Below are 21,676 nucleotides of genomic sequence, written 5' to 3' on the forward strand. Positions count from 1 at the left end.
TAAGACATAATATAGTTCTACTTTCAATGTTGCTAGCTACCTCTTAGTTACTCATATAAAAATCCAAGTATTCTGAATCCTCATACTTGGAAAAGCTGAATAGGAAACGTAAGATTGGTTAGGACGTTCACCTTTCTCAAAAAACACATCTGGAGAAGTGCAAGCAAGGGGGCAGAGCAGCAGAGTGTGTTTAGTGGTCAGAACAAATTTTTCTGAGAAGGAAGGAAGAGACAGTGTCCATTTTAATTACAAATCAAAGTAACATGCAATAGATGAAGTGTTTTAAAAAAGTATACATGGATTCTATTGAAACCTGCTGTCACCCGAACCTGAACACTAAAGTGATTCAAAATCACTTTTTGAAACAGCTGAGGCAGACATTTCTAACTTAATCCCACAGTGAAGGTAATAAATTTGTCTCATGAATACATGTTGCTAGTCTCCTGTCTATTCTCATTCCTAAGACATTATAACAAAGAGGGAAAGTAACCTGGAGTGGAAGAAACCTGCATTCGCCATAAGCCATACCCCAATGTTTTCTAAATCTCTGTTCACTAAGGCCACAATGAAAATACCAAACAACCTGGGAAAGACACTTCACTTATTTAAAGGCCTAGAAACGAAGACACAATCAATCAATATCATCTGTGCTCTCAGGCTGGTGTTACTAACAGATACTACAGGCAGCTAGAGGCCTATTTTGACCAAAGTTTACAGTAAAGATAACGATGGAGATCTAGCATGCTTACTACCTAAACATATGGAGACTGATGGACTGCATGCAAAAGATACACGAATGGGATCTGTGGTAGCACTATGCCTATTTTGGGAAGTATAGGGGCTGCCAAGATGAGAGGTGACCAGGTAATAGGCCACAATGACCCTGAGGTTTCCCATTCTCTTACTGAGATGGGGAAGGAAGATAGTAAAGAAATATTTGGAATGGTATTATATTTGAAATGAGAAGGTACAAATGGTGATTTTCATATCCAGCACTCCCGGCAACCAAACCCAAATCACCTCAAACTGCAGAGGAGTGTTGCAGCGACTAGCAGTAGTAAGAGATGTGACTGGTGAAAACATGAGGCTGTATCCATTTCGACACTCCTCTTCTCCTGGGTGAGATGAGCCAGGCGTGGCCAGCTGGGGGCTCTTTGAGCCTGAATTGGGAGGGGGTGGTGTGACTGGAGACAGAGGCCGAAGTAACTTGGTGACATTCTGCTCCATCAGATAGCGAGACTTCCATTTCTTTAATGGGCTCAACAAGTCTGTGAAACACAAAGCTTGGATGAGAGTTTGAAATCACAGATTAATTTAAGGCTCTACAGTAAAGCCATTAATCTGTAATCTACAATGGCTCTTAACTGTCTTCTGCCTCATCCCATTAAGTTATCTCCTCCAATCAAGCCAAAATCCCAAAGAAACTCTTTAATTACCACACTTAAAATAATTCTGAAAACATTCTATCTCCCAAACTCCCGGTAAATCGAATGTGACTGATCTCTAATTTAATTTCTACCAGTGCAAAATATAAAATTATTTCATTTATTCATTTATGTATGTATTTATGAGACGGAGTCTTGCTGTGTTGCTAAGGCTGCAGTGCAATGGCGTTATCTTGGCTCACGGCAACCTCCATCTTCCGGGTTCAAGCAATTCACTGCCTCAGCCTCCTGAGTAGCTGGGATTACAGGCACGCACCACCACACCCGGCTAATTTTTGTATTTTTAGTAGAGATGGGGTTTCACCATGTTTGCCAGGCTGGTCTTGAACTCCTGACTTCAGGTATCTGCCCGCCTTGGACTCCCCAAAGGTTAGGATTACAGGCCTGAGCCACTGCTAAATTTCTTTCTTTTACATTGAGTTTCTGAAAAGTCTTTGTTACTGTGTTAAAGTTACCCTCTACTAAACTGCTATATCACCAACTAAAGGTACTGGGATGCTAAATCCAAATTCCTTTCACCATCTCTCATATATTGTGTCCCTTTTCAGAAGCTCTTTCTATAATGTTCTTATATGATTTCCTGATCCATGTCTAGCCCCTTTTCTACCTAAAAAGCGTGAAATGATTTCTACAGAAACTTCTCTCAACCATTAAAAAATTAGGTTTATATTCGTTTTTTTTTGACTAGAATAATCCTATTTTCTATATTTCTTAGATCCACTTAAAAAGCAAGTTACCACACTTAAATATTTTAGTAACCATTTAGGCCAAAGCACCTTTCTCACTTGATTCTCGGAATAAAAATACAGTTTTATTCATTTATAGTTAAAAAGATATGTATTTATTTAATACCTACAGATTACTGAACTAGGTATGGAGGGAAAAATGGTCATCATACAGTCTATTTTCAAGAGGCTTAAAATTTGTAAGAAATAGAAGGAAGGCCAGGTGTGGTGACTCACGCCTATAATCCCAGCATTTTGGGAGGCTGAGGCAGGCAGATCACTTGAAACCAGGAGTTTGAGACCAGCCTGGCCAATATAGCAAAACCCTGTTTCTACTAAATACACAAAAAAGATTAGGCAGATGTGGTGGTGGACTCCTGTAGCCCCAGTTACTCAGGAGGTGGAGGCACAAGAATCACCTGAACCCAGGAGGCAGAGGTTGCAGTGAGTTGAGACTGCACCACTGTACTCTAGCCTGGGTGACAGAGCGAGGAGACTGTCTCAAAAAGACAAAACAAAACAAAAAAAACAAAAGCAAAAAACAAAAAGAGAACATATTAGTAAGATCAAGAAAGGTGATCATATTGCTATGCATTAGTTTAAAAAAAAAAAAAAGCTGTATTCTAAATGATTATTATATACTACGGACTATGCCATGTGCTTTATTGTGAAATATCTAATTTTAACAACTCTTTAACAAGCACTATTATTAACATCCCCATATTAAAGGTGAGAAACTTGATGTGTGGAGAGAGACAAAACAGGTATTCTTGCTCCCATCTATCTACATTCTTAATTTTTGTATTTTTAGTAGAGACGGGATTTTGCCATGTTGGCCAGGCTGGTCTGGAATTCCTGACCTCAAGTGATACACCCACCTGAGCCTCCCAAAGTGTTGGGATTACAGGCATGAGCCACCACGCCTGGCCCCATCTTTCTATATTCTTAATCAATAAAGTATATCCGAAGGCTTGGTGGATGGAAGGAGTGACATTTATTCCAGGCCTTCAAGGAAAATTTTTGGGTCAGGAAGATTATCTGGAAGCAATGGTCAGTATGAGACTAGTAACTGAAATCATCTGGAGTTAATACAGTAGTTAGCAAAGAGTTATGAGGCACTAAACCAGGGTAGGAGATGTTTAGATGAAGAGGGAAGAATAAATGCAAAAAATTATTGAAGATGCATATTTTTCCTTTCTGGTATCTCAGAATTTTTAATATTCCTAGACTGGAAGTATATTCACATTTTCCTTTTGTTCCAGACACTAAATTTTCTTTCCTTCTTTTAAAAAGTGCCTAGGTATAAAACAGAAACAAACATGTAATTCATGGCTTATATTCGGAATAACTTTTACATATTTAATATTTCAAGGGTCTTAAACAACGGAATCTTTCAGAAGATCTCTGTACTGCTAGGTCCAACCCTATAACTACTAAAGTCAATTATGTTAAGTGATGAAGTTAGTTGTAGAAAAAAGTTAGAAGATACAGGTGAAATCTGCCATGTGCAAATCAACGTACATGGCATTCATTCAACATATATTTACTGAGTACTTATTATGATACTGTATTCAACAGGAGACCTGATGTCTGCCCTTAAGAAGTTTACAGGCCAAAGAAGGCCAAATAATTTGCCCACTTTTTCTCTTTTTCCTGCATACATAGTTTTCAAATTTTATATGGTCAAATCTATCCATCTTTTATTTATTTTTTAACCTTTACTCAAAAAATTACCAAGGTTATATAAACACACACACAACCTGAAAATCATATCCACAAATAAACGCATGCTAATATCCTGGTAAATTTTTATCTAGACACTGCTTCACTGACTCTTGCCTTACCTACACTCTCAATAACTATTTTCACTCAGAAATACATGGTCAACATTTTTTTTATGATAATGAATAGAAATCTACAGTTCAGGTTTAATGGCTGCACAACATTAGTATTATCAAAATTTAACCAATTCAAGTATTTTTCATTTTTTGCTATAAGAACAAATGGCTACATGTAGGATTATTAAATCAAAAAAATATCTACACATGTGCAGTAACTTTATTTTTAGTCCTGTGAGAACTGTTGGCTCCTGTTCTTTAGCCTGCATTCTACTGGGGTGTTGGGGTCTTCTTCTTCATCTGTAAGGGCTCTTTAAATAGTAAGAATGTTGACCCCTTGTCAATAAAATTACAAATGTATTTTCCCAGTTTACTGATTGCTTTTCAATTTTATTTACAAGTCTCTGCTATATGTTTTATTTCTATTTAGTCAAATGGACCACTTTATTTTCTGCTTCTGATATCACATCTTTGCTAACCCACCCTGACATTGTAAAAATGCCAGCCTATTTTCCTTTTATCTCCATGTTTAATTTTTAATTTAGATCTTAATTTAAAAAGAACATATTTTATTTCACACTGACAAACTGCCATTAAAAAAAAAAAGGAAAAAAGAACATACTTAAGTATGCGGTAGCAATTAATCTGTTCTCTTCCTATAGCAAATAGCTAGCACCTTCTTCCAAAATCTTCTGTAATTGTAGAATAACTATAATTTTCCCATTAATTTGAAATATCATATTTATCTTATTAGATTCTTACATATGCTGGGTTTATCTTCAACACCAGCATACTTTTTATTAAAATTGTTTGGGCAATTCCAGTTATTCTATTCTAGTTCTCCAAAATGTTTTAGCTATTTTAGCAATGAACTAACTACAGAAGTCATTCAATGACCATGCTCATACTATTTTTAAAAGGTTAGGATTCTGATTGGTGTTACATGAAATTCAGGAGTAATCTGAGAAGCATTCTTACTCAGGAACATGGCACAATCTTTGTTATTCACATATTGATTTATGTCCCTCTTCATCTAGATGTACCACATGTCTAATTAAGTCTACTCTTCAGCATTCTTTAGTTTTTTTTTTACTACTATGAAAAAAACATATCTCCCCCTTTGTTATCTAAATGTTATTAACATTTAAAAAGTTTACATACTTATTTTTTATCCAGTTACCATATTAATCTCTACCAGTTTTTCAATTAATTCTCTAGGTAGATAATAGTATTTCTACATGATAACACATTAGTACTCTTTACCAGTACTTACATCTCTTATGTTGATTTTCTTTTTTTTGCGGGGGGAGGGAGGTATAATTACTTTGGCTAACAATTACAGACTATATTAAATAATAATGGTAATAGTGGGATAATTTGATAGCCTATTTTGATGTTTAGTTTTCATGATGCATGACAACTGGCAACTTTTTCAGCTACATGTTAAAAAATCGTAAGTATGTTATTTTATCATTAAATTGGTAACAGTCACTGTGTTATGACTTCTCCTCCCTCATTTGACCTGCTAACAAATGAATGTCATTAAATTTTCAAATATTAACTTATCCTTACATTCCTAGAAGGACCTTAGTTATAATATATTATTCTTTTAATATTCTTACAAATTCAAGGTGCTAGTTAAGATCACAAATCTAATTCAAAAGTGGTACTATGCTGTTTTGGAGGGCAGAGGGAGTTAATTTGATAAAATGAATCAAAAATAAAAATTTCAATAAATACTATATGATACTCCATTACAAGTATGTGCACAAGCAGATAAAATTACAAATTCTACCATTCCTGGGGTTGGAATTCAAATTATTTTTAACCTATAGCTTTTGCAATTGTTAATAACTAAGAATTAGTTATTCTAACAACCAATTCATTCAACTTTTGAAGCTGTTGAACAAATCTGACTACAAAGTTTTGTCTCACCCACCAGGTTCACCTGACCTCTCGCCAACTAAGTACCACTTCAAGCATCTGACAATTTTTTGCAGCGCAGGTGTTTCCACAACCAGCAGGATGCAGAAAATATTTTCCAAGAGTTTGTCGAATCCTGAAGCATGGATTTTTATGCTACAGGAATAAACAAACTTATTTCTCATTGGCAAAAATGTGTTGATTGCAGTGGTTCCTATTTTGATTAATAAAGATGTGCCTGAGCCTAGTTAAAGTGATTTAAAATTAATAGTCCAAAACCGCAATTACTTTTGCACCAACCTTATATATAAATTTTGGTTTCTGTGTCTATTTCTGTAGGAAACATACCAAGCAGAACAAATGAATGACTACTAGGTTAAGGATTATGAATATTTTTAATGTACACGATAAATCTTATCAAATTGCTAGCAGGGCTCTCCTGTCAGTTTTACTGCAAATCCTTTCCCCAATGTATTAATCCTCTATTAATTCAGAGGCAGGACAGACACAAAAACATGGTTAATACAGATTGAATTATTTATTATTTTTAGAGATAGATGTCTTGCTGTCATTCAGGCTGGAATGCAGTGGCATTATCAACCTCACTGCAGCCTCAAATTCCTGGGCTCAAGCCACCCTCCTACCTCAGCCTCTCTAAGGCTACAGGCAACACACCATCATGCCTGGCTAATTTTTATTTTTTGTAGAGATGTGGGTCTCTCTCTGTTGCCCAGGCTGGTCTCAAATTCCTGGTTTCAAGTGAACCTTGTGTCTAGGCATCCCAAACAGCTGGAAATTGCAGGTGAGAGTCACCATGCCAGGCCCAAGTTTGAATTAAAAAAAATATATATATATATTTGAATGTGCCTAGAACTTTCTTTGGCAAAGGACCTTGTTCTTTTAAAGACAGGGTCCTGCTGTGTGGCCCAGGCCTAACCTGACTCCTGGGCTTGAGTGATCCTCCTACCTCAGTCTCCAAAGTAGTTGAGAGTCACAGGCATGTGCCACTGACAGTCTAGCTAGAATCTAATTCTTTTTCAATCTCCTAAGTAAAAATTCCACGACAACTTACCAACTTTTACATTTATATTTAGGCCTGTTCTGACTATTTTGTTCCATATATACATCCATTCTTGCATCAATATTATACTAAATTTAACTATTAGCTTCATACTAGAAGCTAGTCTTACACCTCAAGAGAAAGTACTTCATTATTATTTTTTCAATTTTTTCTTATTTTTTAAAAGGTAGACTTCAGAATCTTTTAATCAAACTCCAAAAACAAGGCCGTTTCATGGGAACTAAGAGAGAGAGAGAAAGAAATATATATATACACAAATATATAATCTTTCCATAATGAACATGAAATTTATCAAAGGTTCACATATGTTTCATGAAAAAAAGAAAAAGTAAAAAAGAAATTTCAATTTCCTCAGACTTTAAAAATATTTCTCAGTAACAATTTACTCCATATATCCAACTAAGGTTATTCCTAGGCAGTTTCTTAGTTTTGTTAAATTTGGTAACAAAAAAATTGGTATTCATTTACTTTCTTAGTATATAAATGATTTTAAAAAATACATTTATACATTTACTCTTCTATCCAGTAATATTAATAAACTCATTATTATAAAAAAAAATTTTTTTTTTTTTGAGACAGAGTCTTGCTCTGTCACCCAAGCGGAAGTGCAGTGGCATGATCTCGGCTCACTGCAACCTCCACCTCCTGGGTTCACACTATTCTCCTGCCTCAGCCTCTCGAGTAGCTGGGACTACAGGTACCCGCTACCACGCAGAGCTAATTTTTTGTATTTTTAGTAGAGACGGGGTTTCACCGTGTTAGCCAGGATGGTCTTGATCTCCTGACCTCGTGATCCACCCGTCTCGGCCTCCCAAAGTGCTGGGATTACAGGTGTGAGCCACCACGCCTGGCCTAAACTCTTACTATTAATTCTAAGTTTTTCAGATGATTATTTAGGCTCTTCTAGGAATACACCCACATCATTTACAAATAACGAACATCATGCCCCTGCCCTACTTTGATAATAACTTTTATTTCTATAAAGTTTCAGCTTTTAGGAACTTAGAATCTTTAATGTATTTATTTATTTATTTATTTTTGAGATGGAGTCTCACTCTACTGCCAGGCTGGAGTGCAGTGGCATGATCTTGGCTCACTGCAACTTCTGCCTCCCAGGTTCAAGCGATACTCCTGCCTCAATCTCCTGAGTAGCTGGGACTGCAGGTGCACGCCACCACGCCCAGCTAATTTTTTTGTATTTTTAGTAGATACGAGGTTTCACCATGTTGGCCAGGATGGTCTCAATTTTTTGACCTCGTGATCTGCCTGCCTCAGCCTCCCAAAGTGCTGGGATTACAGGCGTGAGCCTCCATGCCCGGCCAGAATCTTTAATGTACTTATTAATACACAAATACTCTACGAGAGAGTATTCTGTTTAGAATAATGACCATATAATAATTATTCTTACGGGCCTGATACTAAACTGAGAACTTTACATACATTATTCATTCTAATGTTAGTCCTATAAAGCAGGTATCGCTATTCCCATTTTACAGATGAGGCTCAGAGACTTTTTTTTTTCTAAAGACAGAATCTCCCTCTGTCGCCCAGGCTGGAGTGCAGTGGCGCAATCTCGTCTCACTGCAACCTCTGCCTCCTGGGTTCAAGCAATTCTCCTGCCTCAGCCTCCCGAATAGCTGGGATTACAGGTGCGTGACCAGGCCCAGCTAATTTTTGTATTTTTAGTAGAAACAGAGTTTTACCATGTTGGCCAGGCTGCTCTTGAACTCCTGACCTCAGATGATCCGCCTGCTTTGGCCTCCCAAAGTGCTAGGATTACAGATGTAAGCCACCACGCCTGGCCTCAGAGACTTTTAGTAACATGATATAGTTAGTAAAGGGAACAGCTGGTTTTCAAATAAAGGTCTGTTTGATTCTCTCTATTATAGAAATCCTTTCTCCTTTCTTAATATCTCTTTGGTATTCTTGGAAAAAAAAAAAAAAAAAAAAGAGCCAACAAATAAAAATAATTCCTGAGAATTTATGCTAATTTTGTAGCAATGTAACTTGCGCATTTGACAGCTGCTTGATTTTTAAAATCAAATATTTTCCTATGCTGCTCTTTAAGGGCAAGGTGTGTCCTGTGAATGTTTCTCACTGTTAGACTAGGGCAGAAGCTCAACAACAACAAAAAAGGCTGGTGACTAGGAATCCTCATTTCCTTCTATCCAGGACATGTAATAACAAAGACACTTTTCCTATAATCCTTTGCTAGTCAGGATGTGAACTGCTATACAATCTCCTGTTCTCGACCTTAACTATACACATGCATTAACATACACACCATAAAGATACACAAATATGATAGTCTATTTCAGCTAAGTTATACTCTTACTACACCTTAAAAGCTGTTAAAAAAGAAATAATATAAATGGAAATCTGGTACCAAGATTTCTTTATAGTATCTTATTTGACTAAATCTCCCTAATCTTTGGTGAATACCAGAAGAAAATATTTTAAATAAACAGTATAATTTATCTTTCAGATAAATGGAATTTTATTATCCTGATACACAGGTGGTAACTTATGAGGTATAATCTAATCTAGAGACAGAAGAATAAACCAAATCCATAATTTAAAAACCGGCAATTCACAGCCGGGCGTGGTGGCTCATGCCTGTAATCCCAGCACTTTGGGAAGCCGAGGTGGGCGGATCACCTGACGTCAGGAGTTCAAGACTAGCCTGGCCAACATGGCGAAACCCGTCCCTACTCAAAATACAAAAATTTGCCGGGTGAGCAGGCGGGTGCCTGTAATCCCAGTTACTTGGGAGGCTGAGGCAGGGAGAATTGCTTGATTCTCCATCTCAAAAAAAAAAAAAAAAAAAGGCAATTCACATTTTCCGAAATAAAACCTAAAAAGAAGTAAAATCCAAATGAAATAAGAACTTTAATAGAAGTTCTGATTTTAGTTGCAATATCTGCTATTAAAAAATTATCTAATTAAATTCAAGTTCATTACATTTATTCAGCATGTTGGTAAACAGGAACAATGAGGTGGTTTTTTTATGAAAATCTGAAATATTCTGTTTGTTGCAACCTGAAAGGTTGCTTTAGCATCTAATTTACTTTGGTATTTTGACTGTCTAATATTTAAAAAACTGATTTAGAGACAAAGTTATGAAAATCACAAAGAACTTTTCAATTAAGCTGATAGTTGCAGGAGAAACTGTGGTAAAAAGATTGTCACAAAATACATTAAGATATCACAAGTGCTTTCAATTAGATCCTTTGCAAGTCACTGTGAAAACCAATGGACCAGATGATTTTTCATTGACATCTAGTTTAAAAATGCACAAGGACTTTAGATTTAAAGCTGTCTGAAATTTTTTTTGTTTTTGAGACGGAGTTTTGTTCTGGTCGCCCAGGGTGGAGTGCAGTGGCATGATATTGGCTCACTGTAACCTCCACCTCCTGGGTTCAAGCAATTCTCCACTGCCTCAGCCTCCCGAGTAGCTTTAGGGAGGGATTACAGGCACCTGCCACCACACCCAGCTAATTTTTGTATTTTTGGTAGAGACGGGGTTTCACCATGTTGGCCAGGTTGGTCTCAAACTGCTGACCTCAAGGGAGCCTCCCATCTTGGCCTCCCAAAGTGCTGGGATTACAGGTGCGAGCCACAGCGCCCAGCTGTTCTTTTAAAAATTGTATGCTAATTATATAAGCCCCTTTGAAAACAATCAATTGATAATAATTTCTCACTTATTTCATTCATCCCCTGCTCCCTCAACCATGTCCCACCCAACTTAATCACTTAGAATTTTAATTCTTTCCTGAACATTAGTGTTCCACCACTTTCTTGCCCTTTCCCCATCTTATAAATATGAATATAAATTTCCTAAACTTACTACTTTAAATGTATCTAACCTTTTTTATAACCATTTCTGCTGTTATCTGTACACTGTCTAGTCCTTCTTTGTCGTCCTGGGAAAACTGATCCCTGACTTGAGATCTCTCTCTTCCTCTGTAAAGACAGATGTAAAGTAACTATTTAGAAAACACGCCATTTCTTTTTGTTATCAGAAGTACTCATACTGAAATTTTTTATGCAGACCTGAAACAATCATTGGTCATATATTCAGAAAGGTTTTATATACGTACCTGCGTTGTCTTTGCAGATACTGGAAGAGCTACTATTCTCATTACTTTGGTATAGGTGCTGAGTTCTAGTCTCTTGGGGTACAGATGATGTTTGAGTCATTCCTTCTTCTAAGGCTTGCTTTATCCAGCGCTATAATTGGAAAAGAACCAGAGAATTATCAATAATTATTTAAAACCATTTAGTAAACCTGTTTTAAATGTACATCAACTGGTGAGTGATACAATTCAACACACTAATTCAGTTACACAGTCAAGCATTTTATTGTCTTGTGTCTCAGCATATTGGAACATTGTCCTATCAATTCCTTTTAACTGACAGAATTGAGGAAAACTGGATTACATATAATGAGATCCCATCAAAAGACAAAAACCAATAAAAAATGATTACATCTTTTCATACTGTTTGGGATGGTGTAAAACGGCAAGACTTAGGAAGAAATCTTAACATTTATTTAGGAGAGACTCTGATCGTATAGAATAAAACTAACACATAAAATAAGTGCCTAGAAGGAAGATAAAGATCTCTTAAAAGTTGTCTGCCCTGTGCTGGAGACAAGTGAAGAGGTAATAAAAAAGATTCATAGGAAGACTTTGGATGAGAATTAACAGCTCTTCACTACAGGTACCAAAAGGTTTATCTCAAATGAAATAACCTATGGGATCTCCCCTCCAACAAGTAGTTTGGTTAAATTATGCATGAGTAATGCAAATCACAAAATGAACTTCTGTAGACATAAAAAAAAGGGAGAAAGTCAAAAAGAAGACCTATCAGTCACAAGTTTTTGGTAGTAAAGATTAGAATAATAAATTGACGAGAAATAAATTTAGGTGAGATAGTAAGCCTGCAAAGATTAGGATAGTAAGATTATGCATCCTGTGGAAGACAGAAAATTTCTTACCTGTAATTGTGTTCTCTTAAGATATACAGTTGTAGGTTGCTCACCACTCTGTGGCTCTCCTGCCCTGACATAAGACAGATCGAATTTTGATAAACATCAATTTCTGAGTAAGACCCTCCCCCAACAGGAAGAGCAAAGGTGAATTATTATAATTTATACCTTTAGAGAACATGTATTACAGGTAAGTAAATATTCTCTTCACCAAAGAGAGCAATTCTTATAGATTTTCCCTCTTAGAAACCTAGGAAATAATCCACAAAAATTTTACCGAAAAAAAAAAACAAAAAACAAAAAACTTACGCCATACAAATGTCATTGTGGCTGGCCAAATGAAAGCAAAACTAATACTGTAAACATTTGGAAGGAAGAGTGAACAAGTGTATAAAAAAGAGCTCTCAATGGTAATTTGAATTCATCACATAAACATTTTAGGATACAACCAGGTCTCTGAAAAGCAAACACAAAAACAAAATCAAAAACCCCCAAGAACGAACTCTCTTAGATACAGAATATTGATGTAAAGATGAATTGTCAGAACCACACATATAAGCCTTAAAGCTTAGAAGAGAACTTAGAAGTCATCTTGTCCAAAGCACTCATTTTATAAATGGAAAAATTAGGCTCAGGAGTGAAAAATCTTTTGTTATAGCCACCTTTAAGTTTTTCTTTTCAAAGCAGAAAACAGACTCATTTGGGGTCACTGAGCTTTCCTATATGACTAATTTTTTAATATTTCAGGGTCTAGTAGATGTACTCATAAAAGAATTTACATTCTGGATCTGATGACTACAAAAAGGGAACATAAAACCAGGAGTATTCTAGAAGAAAGATGCTACCATGGTTAGCTATGAGACACAGCAAATACGATCAAACCTACTTCTCCAGGTTCTGTTGTATAATTTTACAATATTTCAGGACTCATATAAAAAAGGAACATGGACATTTGTTTGTATCTAACAAGATACAATTAACCTCATGGATAATAAGTTAATTTTAAATGCAGCTACTCAGCAAGTTGTTAAAATCAAAAGAACATTTCTCCCTTCTCTGAAACTCTGTATTAAAGTATATTGCAAAAGAGTTTTCTGGAAGGCTCAAAGATGGATAAATGTTTTAAAAGTCTCATTATTATGGGGAAAGAACACGGAAGTAATACAGGTTTTGGAGTCCAAAAGCCCTGGCTTGACACTTGGCTGTGAGGCTGGGCTCAATGACTCATATCTGTAATCCCAGCAGAATGGGAGGCCAAGGTGGGCAGACTCCTTGAGCTCAAGAGTTTGAGATCAGCTTAGGCAACATAGCAAAACCCTGTCGCTCCAAAAAATATGAATATTAGCCAGGCATAGGGGTGTGCCTGTGGTCCCAGCTACACAGGAGGCTGAAGTAGGAGGACCACTTGAGCCCAGGAGGTCAAGGCTGCAGTGAGTCTGTGATGATGCTACTGCACTCCAGCCTGGACAACAGTGAGACCCTGTGAGCCCTCACTACCCCCCACCAAAAGAAATTTGGCTCTTGTCACTAGCTGCCTCACTTTGGGCAAGTTACCAAACATTTCTGAGACAAAGCTTCTGGATATATAAATTTAGGAAAATGATTCCAATTTCATGAATAGTAAGTGAGACAATATACGTGAAGAAAGCTTATAGTACAGTACTGAACACTCAGCAGGTTTTCAACGAGTCCTGGTTCAACTAAATTTCAATGTTATGTTTGGAGATTTACAGATAATGCTCCAGTGTATAAAATGAAATATTAATATGAATGTAAAGCAGTGTTTCATTATCAGTCAGAATGGTTTTTCTAAGAAGTCTGGAGACCAAATGCCCTATACACATTGTGTTTAGAAGAGGAGTTTAGAGAGAACAAGGTAAAACACTACCGAAAGCCTTGTTGGCCACTTATAAATGTTTTTAAAATAACAGCTGAGGATCTAAAAAATGATATACTATAAAATGCTTTTTAAAAACTATGATTCAATTTAGAAACTCCAGGGATATCATAAAATGGTCTGTCAAATACTTGAATTCCTCCTCTTTTCAGAAGTAGCAAAATAATAATGATAAAAATAAAAATAAACAGTATAAGAATCTGAGTACAACTATACAGATACAACTTTAATTTGTCCTACACTGGTAAGTTTTTAACTTACGAGGCCAGGCCCTTACCTCTTTAGTGAGATATGAAACAGTGAGCCTATGACCCTATTAGAAATATACATTGTTCTAAATAATCCCATGGAGGGCTGTTTTTCTCACCTATCTGATTAACTTATATTCTGAGGGATTTTCTGAATTTTATTACAATTTTGTTGAATAATGAAAATGTTCTTAGGTTCTGCATTAGATAAGACCTCTTTAACCAATCTAAGAACTCTTCTTCACTGCCATAAAGCCAAGTTCAATTCTAGCTAAGACATTCAATTTCATTGTATTTTGCCTCATAAAAAGCTGTATTTAAAAAAATAGACTCTTTATATGTGAACAGCACACAATAAAGCAATGATTTAAACTTAAACAGTTTTTAAAGACCCTATTTAAATAGTCTTGTTATGATAATCCTGTGTACGCAGCCTAAACTCTTCCTAAAGAGTTTAGGAACCTTATCTAACCATGACACATAGATAAAAGTGCTTGAGTAGAGCCTATATAAATGAGATTAAGGATAGTCAGATACATTTGGAGAATATAACACAGATTTGTGTTAAATGGAATTTCTATCTGTTGTCTGTAGAAATTTAAGGATGTGCTATAGATAGAAGTATAAAAGCAGAACCAGGTTAAAAAAGCTTAAAGAAATGCATTTTCTACCAGATTTGAAGTTACGGTCCTAGACACATGTTTTTGGTTTTTATAAGTCTCTGCTAGTTGGAAAAGATGGAAACAGAAAGACTGCAACCCAGCATTAGAATTATCAAGAAGGAATTTCAATTCAAGAGCCTAGTTCATATTATTTGCAGCTCAGATTTCATTACTAATCTGTACTAAATAATCACCTACACTCCTAAAAGGACTAAAATAGGAGACTGTATGACCTGGCTTGGTAAGGCGCTTCAACAGTTAACATCCTTAAAAATGGTCAAATTTCTCTTTAGGAATTCTTCTACTAGGGTTTCCCCGAACAAACCAATGAGTGATTCCAATACTTAGGTAAGATGTGCAGTTAGGAAAAGACTTTCTGCAATGTGCTGCTCATTCAGCAGTAGCGTCCTTCCTTTTTGCAGATTCCTATTGCCCTCCTCCCCTCCATATCCCACACCACTTTGGCTCATCTTTCATGCCCCTCTCCCCCCGAGAAATAATTTCTGTTCTTTGGGGAAAGAGAAAAGCTTTAAGTTTGGAGGAGTCAGGGAAGACCTGCCTGGAGTTGGAGACTTCATCACATCAAATAATCTATATGCAGCATCCTCATGTACGTGATGCCAGTGGAGGAGGGCAATGGCAGACACTGAGGAAGGCAGCCTGAATCCAGATCTGAGGATAAGAGAAAAGGGTGTTCCAGGGAACAGACTCTACCTCAAAGGAAGACCAAATGAAAGGGTGTCCTATACTTCTAGAAACACGGAAAACAACATCATAGATCTGAGGGAGTGATCTATTCCTAAGAGACACCTTTGGAAAATATGCAGGGCTTCTGGGAATTAAGAAAGAGCATTCCAAAACACCACCAAATGCTACTGCCACTAGATCCAAAAACAGTAAGTAACTAGAAAGAGGAGAAAGAGGCAGAAACAGAGAGGGAGAGACAGTCTTTTAGGGTAGATTCCATATTCTCTGGGAATAAACAGTCCGACTTGTCATTTGATCAAGGAACAGGAATTATGCCAATTACAATAGGATTTTTCCTCTAATTTACTTCAAGTGATGATAGTGGATAATAGTGGTTCAATTGATTCAAAACACAATTTAATTACTTTTCATTTATGCAACAGTGTTCTAGAGGACCCAGGGCCTAATCTTACACAATCATCATAAATGGACATGTTAACCCATACTACAAGAGCACACACAAAATACATCCGTCCCTACCCAGTCATCCACTGCTGTGTGCTCTCCCTCAGGAACCTCAAAGGTTCTCAGAAGAGACATCAGTGACCAGTCACAAATCTGAGCACCAAAAATGCAGCATATTCATTCCACCATAGTCTCACAGACTCTTGAAGAATCAGTATTTATGGCTGAACAACTAATTCATTATAAACTCACATGGGCAGAGTGGCTATTACAGAACATGTTATTTATGTCATGATGACAGGAATCTTAGGCTTAAAAAAAAAAAGCGCACACACACAAACACAACACACACACAACACAGACATACCTTCTTACAGGAGCTGAATGTGCCATCAGGCAGAAGGGGCCTTCGACGTCTCTCAGGGATAAAGGGTGAGCCAAAGCGAATGTAGTGTTTGGGGGTGGTGCAAATTAATGGGGAATGGATAAGACCTGGTAACATGTTTAGGGTCGTTGCCAGTACAGTTGGATCCGTCGTGATACGTAAAGGGCACTCAACAGGGCACTCTTGCTTCTCTGCTTTGTCATTCAACCATTCTGTAACTAGATACTAACGTAAAAAAGAGATCATTAATTTATAAATCAACAGGTAGCAGTGTAGTTCATAAAGACAAATGTCATCTAGAAACTAGGACAGAGGGAGATGCAGCAGCTACAGTATGAATTGGGCAACCAGAACACAAGGATATCTTCCTTCACCCTCTCCACGTCCACTAAGAGAGGAATAATTTCACCTATCAATGATTTAAGCTGACTAAAAATAAGGAAACAGGTAGCAGGATGGCTCCAGCCTTTGTGTCAAAGCATTTTAGAACTTTCAATCTAATAATATTGAGATTAGTTTCTTCTGGGGATTATAGGTCCTCTCATTTCACTAAGACAGCCCTTGCCAGACTGGACTTATAAAAGATGTATTTGTGACTCACCTTTTTGGTTTTGGGGTATTTAGATGCAGCACGGTTGACATGGGATCCAGTAATTGACACCACAGTTGGGTCAGACCCTGTTAATGGCCTGTTTTCTCCTGAACTGTCTATACTTCCAGCTTCAGTAGGAGTTACTAAACTGTTACTTCCTCCCTCTTCTAAGGCAGCTTGTGACAATTCTGCCTGCTGTGCATTGGCCTGTTTCTGACGCTTTAGTCTTTGGGCTGAACTGGTCCTGTACCGAGAAATTCGACTCTTCGGCCGGGGCCTAGAAGGCTTTGCTGGAGGTGGCTTGGGGACTGGTTTTTCTGCAGCAATATCCTGTAGCAATAGTAGGGTCAGATGTTTACCAAAAATGTTTTATCAGCAAACAGTCTAGTTTCCTATTCACGTTAAGCATTCAGAATGTCTACTGATGAAAACTATAAGGATTAGAAACACTAATTTAAAATGTAATTCTTGGCCAGGCGCTGTGGCTCACGCCTGTAATCCCAGCACTTTGGGAGGCTGAGACGGGTGGATCACAAGGTCAGGAGATCGAGACCATCCTGGCTAACACGGTGAAACTCCGTCTCTACTAAAAATACAAAAAAATTAGCTGAGCATACTGGTGAGCGCCTGTAGTCCCAGCTACTCGGGAGGCTGAGGCAGGAGAATGGTGTCAACCCAGGAGGCGGAGCTTGCAGTGAGCCGAGATCGCACCACTGCACTCCAGCCTGGGTGACAGTGCGAGACTCCATCTCAAAAAAAAAAAAAAAAAAAAAAAAAAAAGTAATTCTTAAATGCAAAAATGTATACACTTAAATGAGCTAAAGAGGCTAGGGACAAACGTTTGGGTTATTTCTATTTCTAATAAGCATTTATAAAATAGGCCAATGAAATGGTTCCAGTTACACAGTTAATGGCCTTATTTATTGTGATAGAGCGAAGGTGAAAAAACTGATTTTAAAAATTCCAAAAATTAGGTAATTGACATTAGCAAAGGTAAGGATGTCTAAGCTCTGAAGTCTTTTCAACTCTTACCCCTGCTTGGGAAGACCTCCGGGTATTCACACCAACACTCTGGGGGGTGCTTGGGATGGTAACATTTGAAGCAGAGTTGCTAACTTCAGATTCAGGGGCTTCAGTTTTTGTTTCTTCACCAACAGGAGTCTCTGAAGTGGTTGTATTAATCTCTACATCAGAGTTGCTCTGTTCCAAAGGCTGATCTCGCCGCTTCTTTCTTTTCTCTAAGTTTTCAAAAGCATGCATGATGGCTTCTACTTTTCTATCTTCCCTGGTCTAGAAAGAAATAGTATTGGTGTAGAAGAAAGCTTCAAATGAGGACGAGGGGACAGCCTTTATAAAAGTATTTTTAACGGAAATTTACAGAAATTCATTTAACTACCAGTAAGATGACACATATAACTTGGAAAACACAAGAAAAAACTAAAAATAAAATATTTCATGTTAAATGTGGGGAATAGTTGTAAATAAAGGCAAAGTCAAACATAAACTTTTCAAAAAGGGTCAATTATTTTGAAACTTTTTACTATGAAAACAGGATGGGTGCGGTGGCTCATGTCTATAATCCCAGTACTTTGGGATGGGTGCGGTGGCTCATGTCTATAATCCCCAGGTGGGAAGATCACGAGGTCAGGAGATTGAGACCGTCTTGGCCAACATGGTGAAACTCCATCTCCACTACAATACAAAAAATTAGCCAGGTACGGTGGCACATGCCTGCAATCCCAGCTACTTGGGAGGCTGAGGCAAGGGAATCGCTTGAACCTGGGAGGCAGGGGTTGCGGTGAGCTGAGATTGCGCCACTGCACTCCAGCCTGGCGAAAAAGCAAGACTCGGTCTTAAAAAACAAAACAAAACAAAAAACTCATCAAATCAGGGTCATAAACACACAGGATTGGTTTCAGCATAAAAGCAGAAAATTTTAGTTCATACGACTAAAAGGGTTTAAAAAAAATTCAAAACTCACACAAACCTAGAAAACTCCTAATTCAGAGCAAACCAACTATAATACATTTTGATTCTGACTAGCCAATTTTTCGGAAACCAGACTGTTATAAAAAAAACCTCTTAAAACCATCACTAGATAATAATCACTAGAAAACTACTGTGTGTATAAAGAAAAATAAATCAAAGAATTATAATAAAATCTTTATTATGAAAAAGCCCAAATTATAACCTCCAGGTCAAATCAATGAGATGATACAAAGGTAAGAGAACAGAAGAACATGATGGAGGTAGCAGGAATAAGAAGGAGCAAAGGAATGTCACAGTACTCACCCTCCTGCTATGAGCTAGGTTCTCCTGGTCATCTATAACCTCTTCTTTCTCTTCTTCTGGTTTTTCTTCTGGATTGTCTACTTCCTTTAAGATAGAGGCAATATTCAGCTGTACTCAAGCTCTGAGAAAAAATCAATCTGTTTTATTCTGGTAGCTTAAAACTCTCTATAACAATCTCTAATGCTTTCAAGTGTTAACTCATGTGAGGCCACATAGTAAACATAAATGATAACCCCTATTCTCTGGTACAAAACCAGCAAAGGATGTTTTTGACTTTGTAAAACAGAAAGAAATGAATGAACACAATACACCCACATTGATATAAAGGGCATTAAGTGTTACTATAGCTCCCCTACTTAAACCATGTGGCAACTCAGGTTCCTCTTCCTTCAGAGGATTGATGACATAGCATCATCATTTGACCAGGGGCGATTACCTCATGATCACTGGATACAGTTACTTTTTCTGGAACTTCTTGTGATTGCTGGTCATTATTCTCCTCTGGAGCCTCATTCTGCTGCTCCATCTCTAGCTCTTTCCGTCGTGCTTTTCTACGTCTAGTCTCTGCTCCAATGGTGGGTAGGCTTGGAGGAGGTGGTGGGAGTGGCAGTTCTGTAGCATTAGGATTCCTTTTTTGTATAGGACAATTCCGGTTTCCCTTGTGACAGGCACAGTCCACTTTATAATTACTGCTCCAAAGAAACAACCAAAATGCCTGTCTCAGTACCCTTGAAATTCAGTTACATTATCCATTTACCCTCTCAAAATTTCAGCACAGTAATTTCCTCTGATACGATCTCTGAATAAGTTAAACAGAGAAATTAGAGAGTCCTATACTTTTGTTTTTCTTTTTATCGAAGATGGAGTCTCACTTTGTCATCCAGGCTGGAGTGCAGTGGTGCATCACAGCTCACTGTAACCTCTGCTTCCTGGGATCAAGTGATCCTATTACCTCAGCCTCCTGAGTAGCTGGAACTACGTGCCCAGCTAATTTTTTTTATTTTTGGCAGAGATGGGGTTTTGCCTTTTTGTCGAGGCTGGTCTCGAACTCCTGGGCTCAAGTGATCCTCGAGCCTTAGCCTCCCAAAGTGCTGGGATTACAGGTATAAGTCACCGCGCCTGATGTAACACTTTCAATATTCTGTCTTTCTCTGTGTAACCCCAATTCTACTCCATGGTCAGTGGGAAAAAAAAAGAAAACCCTCCCTAAATCCAATCCCCCCAGTGGTTTATTAGCTATTTAGTAGGCAATGAATCAAGGATAAAGGCTGATGTGGCCATACTCATCTTGTGCCCACCATTACATGTCCTCACTTTTACCTACTAATTCTCTACTTCTTAAAACCTTTTCTTTTCATTTTCCTTGATGAATTAAGCAGAACATCTTTTTTCTTATACCTGGGCCAAACATCACATTACCACATAACCTCTATTTTGCCCCAAATGACCAAGGAACAAAAAGCATATACTTTATAAAATCCACCACATATTCATGTATGAATTGCCATTTATGGTTTTCTGCACTGTCATATACAGCTAGATAACATGGTTTCTGTGGATAGGGTGGATCTTTAAATCCCACTCCTAGCTTTATAAGGGTATAATTGACAAATTTAAAGTAGAGATAACACATTAAATTCTGTATTTTTTTTTAAATGGACTCTGTTGCCAGGTTGGAGTGCAGTGGCGCGATCTTGGCTCACTACAGCCTCTGTCTCCCAGGTTCAAGTGATTCTCCTGCCTCAGCCTCTCGAGTGGCTGGGACTACAGGCACATGCTACCACGCCTGGCTAATTTTTGTATTTTTAGTAGAGACAAGGTTTCACTGTTGGCCAGGAAGGTCTTGATCTCCTGACCTCGTGATCCGCCCACCTCAGCCTTCCGAAGTGCTGGGATTACAGGCATGAGCCGCTGTGCCTGGCCTAAATTCCCACTTTATATGGTCTCTGACATAAGTACTCAGTGCATAACAACAGGATGCTATTATAATTTCCAGGAGTTTCTCATACATATATATCCATTTTGCTATTCTTGCTAAAAAGGCATAAGTGAAAACACTTTTGTCAGGAAACTTGTGAGCAGTATCATGTAAGGTATCCATATCTCTAAAAAAAAAAAATCTTGTCTTTTCCTTTACAATTTCTAGGCAGAAAACTCATTAGTCATGGAAAGATTAAGTAAACAAAGGAAAAGGCAAGAAACAAAGCAGACTAGAGTGAACAGCTTAATATATAAGACAAGGACATTCATGTTAGGAAAGGTTTTTGAGATCTTACCAGTTACTATACTCATAATCAAATGCTATGGTGACCTCAGCATCCTTGGTGATGGCAGACACAGCATAGATGCACAGGTGAATCATCCCATCTGCAATCATGTGTCGCACCTGTGTGAAAAGGCATCTGGTTGGATTTTTCACAAAGACCATGAACTTTCCGTAACAGAA

The 21,676-nt window shown here is 37.5% G+C and overlaps 1 protein-coding gene across 25 annotated transcripts in view; it reads right to left on the reverse strand.

The window, feature by feature from the left end:
- SETD5 (SET domain containing 5) overlaps positions 1-21,676 on the reverse strand; it is an 82,228-nt gene that overhangs the window by 12,529 nt on the left and 48,023 nt on the right. For all 25 annotated transcript variants that reach the window (XM_031663184.1, XM_031663179.1, XM_031663174.1 and 22 more), the window contains 8 exons: positions 21,507-21,616; positions 19,667-19,919; positions 19,231-19,314; positions 17,971-18,228; positions 16,948-17,268; positions 16,329-16,571; positions 11,113-11,242; positions 1,021-1,268 (listed from right to left, as the gene is read on the reverse strand). In XM_031663184.1, the coding sequence (XP_031519044.1) occupies positions 1,021-1,268; positions 11,113-11,242; positions 16,329-16,571; positions 16,948-17,268; positions 17,971-18,228; positions 19,231-19,314; positions 19,667-19,919; positions 21,507-21,616 (1,647 nt within the window). The remainder of the gene's footprint in view (positions 1-1,020; positions 1,269-11,112; positions 11,243-16,328; positions 16,572-16,947; positions 17,269-17,970; positions 18,229-19,230; positions 19,315-19,666; positions 19,920-21,506; positions 21,617-21,676) is intronic.

Source organism: Papio anubis, chromosome 2 (genome assembly GCF_008728515.1).
Source record: "Papio anubis isolate 15944 chromosome 2, Panubis1.0, whole genome shotgun sequence".
Classification (NCBI taxonomy): domain Eukaryota; kingdom Metazoa; phylum Chordata; class Mammalia; order Primates; family Cercopithecidae; genus Papio; species Papio anubis.